General features: G+C 38.2%; 1 protein-coding gene across 1 annotated transcript in view; it reads right to left on the bottom strand.

Moving 5' to 3' along the window:
• LOC127525420 (gamma-aminobutyric acid receptor subunit pi) overlaps positions 1–12,973 on the bottom strand; it is a 50,601-nt gene extending 37,628 nt beyond the window's left edge. Inside the window, 2 exon segments of the mRNA XM_051917957.1 lie at positions 356–432; positions 12,739–12,973. Coding sequence (XP_051773917.1) covers positions 356–399 — 44 coding nt within the window. The 5' untranslated portion in view covers positions 400–432; positions 12,739–12,973.
• Positions 12,974–13,299: the final 326 nt, after the last annotated feature.

Genomic DNA, 13,299 nt, shown 5'->3' with positions numbered 1-13,299 from the left:
ATTTTTTAAATTAAATGCTGTATCATCACATTAGTTAATGCACTGTGAACTAACATGAACAAACAATGAAGAATTGTATTTCTATTAACATTAACAAAGAAAAATGAATAAATGCTGTCATTGTTAGCTAATGCATTAACTAATGGGAAGAGTTTCAAATTCATTTATCAAAATATGCATTTCTTGTGGGTGAATGTATGAATTTTATTTCTTGGGTAAATTTTCCTTTAAAGAAATGATGAATAATTACATCCTTTACTTGGAAATGTACTATACTAGAAGCACATTTTATAAGCCTGATTTAGAAACATCAAACACGATTGAATGGGTTTGATCCATGACAGAATCCTCTTACCTGCTGATGAAGAGGAGGGCAAATAAAGAGCTGGTGAAAGTCATGGTGAGCGAGTGAGAGCTTCAGTCCGCTGGAGTCTATCTGAAGAAGAACAGAAGCAGGTCATTGAGAAGATCGCCACACATGCTCTCGTTCTGCATGCACAGGGTCAAGACATGCTTTGACATGCTCAGCAGAATGAATTTTTGATTCAGAATTTTCATTTTTGGGTGAACTATTCATTTAAGCTACTCTGCTAATTTCCTACATATGAAACAATTGCCTAAAAAACCAGTGAAACCGACTCAAAAACTGTGTTGTCTCCAAACTTCCTCCCAGTAGGCATCACAGATGGCATCAGCCATCTTCTTCAGAGCAATACTCTCCGTTTGAGGGAACTACTTGCTCTTGAGAACAGACAGACATATTATTTACCCTTTAGGCCAGTGAAATCTGCTCGATAATGCACTGTAGAGTTCAACACACCCTTCAAACACCAGCCTAACAAGTCAGCAGCTGATACAAACAGAAGGTATTCCCAATCAAGCGGAAGTCATTCCACCGTAACGACTTTCCCAGAAACAGCTCCAGCACTCATCTACACATTAAGGTAATTAAAAGAAATCTTAATTCTAAGATTGCTGCTTTACACTGGAGTTGCGTTCTCTTTTTTTCTCAAATGCACCTCGCTGGGAGGATGAAAGAGTATGAAACGTCTTCAGAGATATCAAACATCCAGATGGCTCATCCAGAAGAGTCTGACTCTTGCCGTTTTTCAACTAGGGAAGCAAAATGCATGCTTACGACATACTGAGCATGCAGTGGAAGTATGCTATGGTATGAAATAAAGAATACAACAGAGTGCAATAGAGTATATATAAAGTGTGAAATTTTGTCACTCAATGATCCAGAAATAAATACTAACCCAGAGTGAAATATGAACCGTGTGAAACATGGAACGCATTTAACTGTTTGGAACGACACCATTTTTAACAATTTTAAACATGGAAATGCCAATAATTCTAGTATCTAGTATATTCAACTGCATGTACATTCAATAACAAAAAGTAATTGATCAAGTAATAAAAACTGACCCATTGTATATGTGTATATGCTTATTAGAAAATTTCATTGTTAGCTTTGCTTGAACATCAAACTCTGCTGTGTCATTGTGAATTGATTCTATTTGCTTCACATGAGGAATGATATTTGTGTAGCATGTGGAGTTGTTGCGTATGTAGAGCTGTTCAAATCGGTCACAACTGCAGGTAAGATGCTGCCTTACCTATACACATACCTGCAAACTCCAAAGTGCCGACAATTTTTGTGATTTTAACATATAAACTAAGCATTCTGGTGCAGTCCCACAAAAAAATAAATGGAAAATACAACATTTGCTTCAAGTAAAAAAAAAACATTTATTGACACTAGGTCTGGGCATTGACACAAATTTCACAATTGGATTCGATTTTGATTCAGAAGCTTGCGATTTGATTTCGATTTGAATACCTTCAATTCAACAATGATTCATTTGGGGCCTACCAGGTACAGTACATGGCAAATTTCCTCAAAGAAAAAATATCTCCCAACTAATGCTGTAGACTATGCAGGGAACCACAGCTGGTACATCATTATAATATTAAAGGTTAAAATTAATTGATTTGTAAGCTACTTACATATAAATTACACATAAAGAAGTTTTTATAATAACGTTATAATACATTTTGAATGCGATTGATCCGCGATTGATCGATTAACACTACATATGACATGATACGGATTTCAGTAATTTGTACTGGATCTTTCAACATACCTTCAGTATTCATTCATCCTACATCCATTCATGTTTATTTCGTGTTGTAAAGCAGAAAAGATGATCAGTTCACTTGCGCTCTGCCTCTGTTTGAACAGAAGCGCTACAGCGATGTGTCAGTCACACCACAGAGCGCCAAAAAAGATCACGACAGCTCGAGAGACGTTTATGGTCTCACTCCAGTCTATGGGAAAATAGCCCATTTTCGATTTATTGTGCCTGCAAACTCACCCTGACACCCCACACCCCTGAAAAAATAAGTCTTTGGATCTACACGATTCACATAAATGACATATTTTGATTCAAAACGACCAATTTCACCGAAAAGCAACTAGTTTGCAGGTATGTAGGCCTATACAGATAGTAGACCAAAACAGCTCACTAGGTTTGGGAACAGAGCAAAAGAGACACACAAACACACAACTGTATACATACACACACTTGGCTTCGCTTACGAACACACATGCATCACTCCGGCAGATTTGATGCACAGATGCAGCAGATACCGATAGTGAAAGTGGCTGTATGTGTTTGCAGTCGTCTAGCCAAAAGCTCTATGTTTAGATAGCACAAGAAATCGTGCCATATCTGCGTCCTTGATCATAATCACACAGCCGCCGGGTCACACACAGTCATCAGATCCGAGCTAATGTGCGTCCGTCCAGCGGATCCTCCGGCTCAACAGGAGTTTGCAGCAGATTGTGGCCAGTGCCTGAGGAAATTGGATTGGTGCAAGTGTGACTTTTGAGTTTAAGTTGACATGAAAAGGGCGAAAGGAAGGGGGAAAAAAGTGTGGGCTTTGGCATCATGTGACACAGATCTAATGTCCTGTCTTACTGTTTTCATTACTCTCTTGCTGTTTCGTCTTTCTCTTGCATCTCTGCCTTAAAGAGCAACTGAAGACCGTATGCAACATGCATGATATATTCCAATCCAGCTCATATGTGTGAGGTGAGAATAATCAATGCTTTTTCAACTTTATCACAAACACATAATATTAGGGATGCTCCGATCAGGATTTCTGCAGACGATACCAACTACCGATTTCTTGTAATCATGATCGGCCGATCCCGATCATTCAAGCATTATATAAGTGATATGCAAGCTCTCTGTTGACTGTCACTGTTAGCCCCTTACACCCTGAAGGCAATTTCAATGATTTCATGCTATTTCAAGTAGGGGTGGGACAAAATATCGATAGGGCAATATATCGTTATCGATTCTCATATCGCATGGAGAAGGACACGCTGGCCCCAAATATAGATATTTTAATTAACAAAATAAGGTGGTCTAAATAACCTGCACTTATTCTTTTTCATGGGCATTTTGCTTTCATAGTTAGTTGTCTAGCAATATATTAACGCAGAATTGCTGTATCATGATATTATCGGTATCGTGAGCCAAATATCATGTATTGTATCATGAGGTACCCTGTGATTCCCACCCCTAATTTGGTCATTAGGGTGAGTAAATGATGACAGAATGATCATTTTTGAGTGAGCTGTCCATTTTGGGTAAAATATGCTAATAATTTGTTCACCTCATCCTCTGCGAGGATAATATAAAGGCTTAGACAGATTCCTCACTGAAACATTTAGTAGGCCTAGGGGTGGGTGCTATACTGGCATTTACCGGTATATACCAGTATTATGTTGTGCCATGATATAGATTTAGCTATACTGTGGATACCATTAAATATTCATGTATTTTAATTTTGCATTTATATTGTTTTGTTTAATTTTGTACTCTTTACAACACTAGTAATGACGATACAGATTCGAGGCTGAACGTTTAACTTTTTGTCTGCTACCGTGTCCAGCGCCTTACTACACAGGCATTAGTAATCAAACACAGAGAGCATTGAAACAGTCCAAATTAATAGAGCACAAACCGCCTACTTAAAAACACAACAGCAACAAACAAGCGTGCATATAGGCAATAGGGATGGGAGAAAAAATTTGATGCACAGATGCAATGATTCTGGATCAATTCTGAGCTTAGTTTTTAACCGCAGATGCGCGATGATGGCGCGTGTGCTTGGTGCGTGTCCACTGGCACGGAGCAGAGCAAGCATTTTCAGTTATTCCTACTAAAGTTGAGCGTGAAGCTCGGAAAGTTCGGAAAAGCTGAAGCACATTACATTCGTGGGATTCATTGCGCAGGATATGAGAGAGCTGTGAGAAACGAGTGCTTTGCTTGACGTTACGCTTGCAGTTTGTGGTCTTGCCCGCCGGTAGGCCTATTTTCTTTACTAATGCTCTACAAAGGCATCATTTAGGTTGTTTGGAATGCCGTCAGCTTATATATTAAAAATATGAAATTCACTGACAGAAGGCTGCTTTCGATTTCAAATTCTCATCGGCGCTTTGTGAAGAGCACTCACGCATGTGGCTGTGTGTGACTAGTGCTTAAATGTACTTCTTCTCAAAATGCTTTTATGACACGAAATTGATATAAACACAGTTATGTCTTAAAGTATTAAACAGAAACTTTTTATATTTCAAAAGAGATCTGTGCATTAGTCTGGATGCAGACTAATGCACAAAATCAAACAACCAGCTGAGAAAGTGAAAAATCACTCACAGCTCTTGAATGGAAAATGTTTTTTGTTTATTGCTTGTAATGTTTCGTTGTTCCTCTAATATTGTGATATGAATTTTAGCTCATATTGCCCACCCCTAGTAGGGCCCTATGATTTCCACGATGCAGGATGTGGAAGGAATCGCGGGAATCCAGTCATAAAAACAGAATTAACTGTATAATGCGGAACTTCACGGAATTTGTCAAATTTTTGATGAATAAATAAAAAGTAGGTCAGTATAGGGGCAGGCGCTATATCGGTATGAACGTGACTACCGGTATTATGTTGTGCCACGATATGGATTTTGCTATACCGTAGATACCGTTAAATATTCATGAATTCTAATTTTTCATTTATATTGTTTTGTTCAATTTGGTACAAATCGACAAATCACGAGCCTGAAAGTTTAACGTTTAACTCCTGTGTCCAATTTGTGTCCAAATTAATAGAGCACAAACCGCCTGCTCAAACACACAACAGCAACAAACAAGCGTGCACAGGCAACTGCAGTGTGCGAACTTGTGAGATTTAACAATAGGTAAAATTGAACAAGATGAGCATCAGCGAACACGCAGAAAGTCATGTTGATGAGCATGAGGAAGAATTGGTTAAAAAAGAAGGGAGGATCCTCTGTCGTATGGAACTGGTTTGTGTCGCCGTGTTGTTGTAGCCAAAGGTGGAAACATCAGCAATCTCTTTAACCACTTGAAAACCATACATGTCTGCAAATATGAGGAATGCACCCAAATGTGTGCAACAGATATTCCCGGAGGCGGAGCATGCCCAAAGACAAGCATGGCTCCCACTCAGCAATCAATAAAGTCTTCATTTGCTGCCGGTACACCTTATGACAAGATGAGCAAAAAATGGAAGGACACAAGTGCAATAACACATCACATAGCGAAGGACATGGTACCCATTCAACTGTAGAGAAAGAAGGTTTCAGAAAGTTGATTCAACTCTGGAGCCAAAATACGAGATCCCTAGCCGTAAATATTTTAGCCAAACATGCCTGCCACAACTTTACACTGAACATGCGGGGAAAGAGTTTACAACGAAATAAGTAACATTGCATTTTTCTCCACCACTGCCGATCTATGGTCAAGCCGTACCACAGAACCATACATAAGCCTCACAATCCACTACATTGACGGTGACAGGAAACTGCAAAGCAAATGTCTACAGACTTCATATTTTCCTGACGACCACACCAGGGAAATAATCACATCGGGTCTGAGGGATACACTTTTGTGTTGGGGTTTAAAAGAGTCACGACAAGTATGTATGACAACCGACAGTGGATCAAACATGATCAAAGCACTGCAGCTGAACAACTGGACAAGAGCTAAACAACTACATTCTGGCAATGGCACCAGACAATGAGACTGATCCTTTGGAGTGGTGGCAATCTCATGGATCTAATTTCCCACGTGTGAGTTGTCTGGCAAAGAAGTACTTATGTATCCCTGCCACAACGCGCGTTCTGATGACGGAAGTGATGTCTCGCGCTTATACTTCAATGAGTGCGAGACATCACTTCCATTGTCGGACCTCACCAACCGGATGCGCAAGGCAGTTGGACATAGTGGTGTATTAGAGGTGAAAAATGATATAAATACTGTTCGGTTTCTCACACAAACCAATTGTTTCATGTCTTAGGACATCAGTGTGTCGTCACGAGCCGCAGGGTTTAATTTTATATTTGTCTGTGCATGTCTTTTTGACTCTTATAGATGGAGTTACCATTGACAAGCATTATACGACTGACAGACTGCAACGGTTGGAGTTAAAAGTCATCATTTGTGTTCTACTGAAGAAACAAAGTCACCTACATCTTGGATGCCCTGGGGGTAAGCAGATAAACATCAAATTTTCATTTTTGGGTGAACTATCCCTTTAATAAGACCAAAGATTGGTCATTTGATATACCCAAAATGAATTATATCTCATGTTTAACCACTATCTACATAAGAGCCAGCGGCAAATTCACGAAGGACTGGCCAGGATAAAGTTTTTTGACCATTCAAGCGCAATAATCTGCGAATGAGAACTGAATTTCAGGCCTGAGCCTGGCAGGGCGAGTTCTTTTTCGAGGCTTATTGCACTTAATTACTCTTTTTAACATCAAACACATCCAATGCTGTACTTTCTCATGCCATGCATGTTTCTTTGTTGCTCTAAGATGTTAATAACTGCGCTGCATGGATATATTTTACTCCCTGGAGTTGAAGCAGAGCTCCGCACACACGTCCTGACTCCTGCATCGACACAAATTAAGAAATTACGGCTCTTATTAGAATGCTCTCATTCTTAAAGTACCAGTATTAATAAATTGTGGTATTGTAGCGCTTTTAATAGCAGGGTATCACAATACCTTTCTAGCACCATTATATCATGCAACAATATATTACACAATTAAACGGTTATTTTACCCAAAAATGAAATTTCTGTCATTAAGTACTCGCCCTCATGTCGTCCCAAACCCGCAAGACCTTCGTTCATCTTCAGAACACAAATTAAGATATTTTTGATGAAATCTGAGGGTTTCTGAACCACACATATGCAGCAACGTCATTGCACCTTTTGAGGTCCAGAAAGGTAGTAAAGACATTGTTAAAATAGTCAACGTGACTGCAGTGCTTCAACCTTAATGTTATGAAGTGACGAGAATACTTTTTGTGCGCAAAAACAAAACAAAAATAACAACTTTATTTAAGAATCTGAACTGTTGTCATACGCAGTTGATGTAGTAAACGCAGTGCAGGCTTCCGTGTTTACATCCGAACGCTGACTCATTATTGGCCGGCTCCTGCGTCAACGTCACACACACATGCGTCGTGCTGCTCATGTGAACAGTGTCGGCCAATACTGAGCTGGCATTCTGACGTAAACACGGAATTGTTTTTAATACCTTTCTGGACCTCAAAAAGTGCAATGACATTGCTGCCTATGTGTGTTTCAGAAACCCTCGATTTCATCAAAAATATCTCAATTTCTGTTAAAAATTATAGGTTTATGTTTTGATTATTAAAATTTAATTAAGCCATTAAAATGGAATTCAGAAAAATTAAAATGGAAAACAGAATTCGGATGGAGAAAAAAAATGATATTTGGGAAAAAATCAAATGGATTTCATACGGTCCTACATACAATAACAAAGAAGACAACTGGAACTCTTAAATTTAGACAGTGCTCTCTAGCACTGTTGACAAAACAATCCACAATCTGAGGCATTATTTCTCAGGTGTCATCTATATGAAATTATGGTAATTCCGACCTGACGGGAACACCTCACTCCAGAAGTTTAGCCTCTTACAACAGTGAAAAATCCCAAGGATCTTTCATTCAAGTGAGGACTTATACACAGGGGAGGGCATATGAGAAAAAAAAATGGATCAGCTGTCACACTTTCTGCAAGATTTCTCACTCAAGTTTGCAAAGAACCCAAAGGTCAAGGCAGAGGAAGCTAGAAAACTGAAATCAAGACAAGTAAGACCCACACTGCTGAAAATGCAGAAAGAGCCAGAAAGCTTCTTCCATTAGTAGGTGGGATTTGGAGAGACAGCCACGTAGAGCAACATGACAACCCTCCCATCGAGCCAGAGATAATGTGATTGATGGCCAATCAAACCTGTAAGACTGATGGAGTTTCCGCTTTAGGAAGGCCATCAATGATCATATCCCATGTCCCTTGGGTGGCATCACTGTTATCTTGTTTTTGACCTTCAGTAGGACAGAATACTGCAGTCATTCATGACACCAGCAGCACAACCTCTCAACCCAACTATTACTCAGTGTTTGTGCTCCAGACATGCATGATTCCTCAAATCATGTGTTGTTGAGGAGAATGTGTTGTTACTTTATAAGTGACCAGTCACATTATTTTCATCTGATGGATGATACAACAGGGCAATTAGCAATTGACAGGTGAAAATAAATCCTGGCCTTCAAGTGAAGTCGGAAATGTTGTAATTATGAGTGAACCCATGTTATTTTAGTACCATTGATATACTATTAGATTTTGTTACTATTTGGAATTAGACTTTACATTTTTAATATTTTCTGTTTTCATTTTAATTTTACTTAACTTTTTAGCAATTTTGTTGTTTTTGTCATTTTTATTTTTTATTTTTTTTTTACATCTTTGTAGTTTTTATTCATTTTAGTTATTAGTTATTTTAGTGCTTCAAACTTAAACTAAATGAAAATTAGAAATGTTGCCTTAGCAACAAGATGAAATAAAGTAAGTTTTTTAGTTTTTATTTCAAGTAATAAAATGTTTTTTTTTTTTTTCTTTTTCTGATTTTAGTTTTAGTTAACAATTATAACCCTGATTGGAAGTTGGAACCTCTGAATTCCAGATGATAATTATAGGCGTGTCGATGTCGATGTATATTTCATGGTTGGCTTTATGCAAAATAAATGTTTTGTTAAAGGGGTCATGACATGTTTTTTTTTAATTATTTTAATGTGTTTCTTGAGGCTCACTTATAATGTTAAGTTTTTCGCACACAAAAAAATTGAGGATGCAGCTGCTGTCAGATTCAATACAGTTGCTGCTTTATCTTTCAACAAAAGTTTCTTTGTGAACTCTCCATTACACTGTGCCTCGTTTACAAAACAAAAATGTTCCGAACAAACATATAATCCTCTGAGATGATTTGGGACAAATAAACCATCCACATGTTCCTGACGCCTGGATCCTTCTGAAGTCTGTACAGAGACACAAAGAGATGTTTATACTGGACACGTCAAAGTTAACGTTCCTTCACTCTTCCATTTGACCAGTTGTTGACAGATTCAAGCACGTGAAGTATGTCAGAAAGTGACACGCATCTGTATACCGTATCCAGTGTAGACAGCGTCAGTGATTATAATGAGTTTTATTAGTTTTTGATGCAACGCAACACTCGCGTCCAGTGTATAGGCAAATGTTAGCCGTTAAGTATAGTCTCAGCCTCAGACGTCAGACCCACAGACTGAACGTCTGATGCATATGGCACACTTAACTGGAAGCACTTCAGGATTTTCGAAGTCATCATCTGGTTGGTTGAATTCTCCAGGATGTCCGGGAGACCTGTGTGTCGCGTTCTTTAACAGTCCACTTGAAAACAAATGCTGTGACGCCAAACTCCCTTGTGGAAGCAGAACTCTGCTGTGTGTGACAATGAGCGCTCATCAGGGTCAACTAAACGCTGGATTTTCAAAAGTATTTGAAGTTCGCGGCTCCACTGTTGCAGTAAACTTGCATAACGTTCTTGAATGAATAATTTATTAGATGCACAATGGTCTGTTATTGTAGGGACATCGACTTTACATTTTCACACCCCTAAGCATAACGCAGAACAAAACGATCTGTGATTGGTTGCGTTACATGTAGGGTTGGGAACCGAGAACCGGTTCTCATCCGGAACCGGTAGTGTTTTTTGAAAAGAACCGAAACCGTGCAAGATTTCTAAGTTTCGGTTCCGAAAACGGTTCTGGTGTGATGGGTGGGCAAAGTGCGGGGAGCGTATCCTGTAACAGAGACATCTCACCTCATGAATATTATAGCAATGAATGCACTGAAAAGCCCTCGCGCTACTCATATACGTCAGATTTCAATGCAGAGAGAGAGAGAGAGAGAGAGGTGCCCAAAGCTGCACGATTGATCTTTAAAAGATCGCATTCTCGATTTCATCACCCACATGATCTATTTCCTATTTGACAACGATTCGCCCGTGTATATTAAACCTTTGACAAAAATAAAATCTGCGTTCGCGCTGCTGTTGATCTGAAGAGTTGTCATGTGTAGATATAAACAGCTTCACAAACAATCTTTTCAAACGCACAGTATCATTATTTCTGTGTGAAAAATATTCCAATTATAACAGAAGCATACAAAAGTTTATTATTCAGATAGAAACGCTGATGTTACCGATCAAAATATAATAAATCTGAAAGTTACCTTCCGAACTTCAAATAACGACAGTATTGACTGCATTGTTACGCCAATAGGTGGCAACAAATTACTGTTAAAAATGTGTCAATAACTGAATCATTCTTTTAGAAACAAGTCTTTATGAATCCAACTTACAAAAAATGTCACCTGTCTGAATCTTACATGTGTGTTGTTCAAGCATCTTATCTAATTTGTGGTAACACTTTACCATAAGGTTCATTTATGAACTAACCATGAGCAATACATTTGTTACTGTATTTGTTAATCTTTGTTAATGTTAGTTAATAAAAATACAGCCGTTCATAGTTGTTCATGTTACTTCACAGTGCATTAACTAATGTTAACAAATACAACTCTTGATTTTAATAATGCATTAGTAAATGTTGAAATTAACATTAACAAAGATTAATAAATGCTGTAGAAGTGCAGTTCATTATTAGTTCATGTTAATGTAGTTAACATATTAACTAATGAATCTTGTAAAGTGTTAGCGAATTTGTTGAGATTAACAGTCTCTTAAATTCATTTTACAAGAATAATAAAGACAAAAAGGACTGTTTGAGGCGAGTGTTGTGCATTTTTCCCTTACTACTATTTTTTAGTAGTTGTTTAATTATTTTAATGGAACCGGAACCGGAATCGTTAGGCAGAACCGGAATCGGAACCGGAACCGGAAAATTTCTCACGATTCCCAACCCTAGTTACATGTCAGTCAAACGTCCTCTTGGGCGGTCCTTGACCAATGAAAGCTGCGATAAAGTCCAGACCTTCTACCCTCAGTCTGAAGGTCTGGCTACGCGAAACTAGCCGTTAAGTGACTAAATGCCAGTGGGCGGGGCTTATGGTGAGATGAACATCAATGTCATTATGATATGTCACTGAAGGCAGCATTAGTGAAGTAACTGGAGCATAAACTGCAGGACGATTTACACAAAAGTTTAATAGTTGCACTGAAGTATGAGCAATAGTTGACACGGCAAACACTAAATATAAATACCACTGCCCTGATTCTAATGCTCTCTATATATATTATGCTGTTTTTCACTCTACTTTATCAGAAGTAGTAAATCCAACTCCAATATGACAATACAGTAGTTTCTGAGTGCCTGATCAACCTCTAAATCCTCACACAGGCAATCTCACAGGGAATATGGCACTCTGAAAATCCCGGTTCTGGAATTTTGATGATAAGGTGAGAGACTATGTTCCCCACAACTCTCTTCTAAAAAAAAAGTCATTTATGTTAATCCTGTTCATTCCCACTCCTACATTTGCTCTGCATGTCATGCTTGACTCAAGAACTGCTGTGGGAACGACATCAGCATAGCCATATGACAGTAACACTGTGCAGTGTTATATTACATCTTATCCACAGCTGTAACACATTCTAATACAAACCATTTGATTATTAGATTATGTGCTCCTTGCATATTTATTTTTTAAAAAAGAAACACTGTGCCAAAAGTATTGGGCTATCTGTCGATTAACTCTGAATATATTTTCACTGTTTATAGCCTAATATGAAATGCAGTAAAAAAAAAAAATAGTAATGCAAGACAACCAATCACATTATCCAAATCTTCAACTGCATAACGTGCCAATAAAGTGAATTTGCCAATGACTGCCAACCAAACCCCTCAACGCCTTTTGAGAATGAGATTAATTCCGCTTCTTCTTATCTTCTTAACACACAAGGCATACACGACAGAGACATATTTACATTATATAACGTTCAACAACAACATATGTGCAGATTTTGCTCTGCACACTACATTTATTCAATCTGAAACAGATATACTGAATACGAACCGCGCTTTACGTTACATGGATTAAACTGTTGTGTATATTATTGTAGTCTAATCCAATATATACCGTTTAAAATTATCGGGAGTTCACAAAAACATATTCCTTAAAGTATCATTCTAATCATTTTTACATTTACCTTAACTTCGTAAAGTTTAATTTGCCAATTCTAATTTAAAACTAAGCTTAGTTTAACGGCGCAACCGTCCAGTTCACCGGAAAAAAAAATCAGAAATCCAGTCAAAGCTTTCCAGTCAGTCTCTTACCTGTGGCGCCGCGTGTACACGGGCATTTCTCAGAAATATCAGGATGATCTGAGCTGCCTGGTCCACAGACACATTGATCTTCACTTGACATCCAAATAAAAGTTGTAATAAGCAGTACTTTACTCCGGTTTATGGACGTACGTTAAGAGCAAGCGTCCGTGAAGCTGCGCGCGAGAGCAAATGATTCCTAAGCGCGCGCTCAGACTGGGATCACGCGCCTCCCGCTTTTTCCCCACAAGAGAAGAGATTCGCTCAGTCAGTGTTTGTGATTGACAACCGTGTTTACTATCAAGGGTGACTAATAGTAGGCTACAAAAGAGCGGGTACTGTCTGTTTAACCAGCCTTCACTTAACTTTGGAAGAACATTTGTGCCATAATCTTAATTACGACATAAAAAGGTCATAATTATGACACAAAAAGTTTTTTTTAAATACACAAAAAGTATAAATGATGATATACTAAGTCCTAATATGTTGAAATGATGAGATAAAATCGAAATGATGACATACAATGTTTATGAGATAAAAAATTATGACTTTCTAATTTCGACCATTTAATGT

This window comes from Ctenopharyngodon idella, chromosome 13, assembly GCF_019924925.1.
Source record: "Ctenopharyngodon idella isolate HZGC_01 chromosome 13, HZGC01, whole genome shotgun sequence".
Lineage (NCBI taxonomy): Eukaryota > Metazoa > Chordata > Actinopteri > Cypriniformes > Xenocyprididae > Ctenopharyngodon > Ctenopharyngodon idella.
The sequence above is the reverse complement of the archived record's forward strand: the minus strand, read 5'-3'. Positions and strand labels throughout refer to the sequence as shown.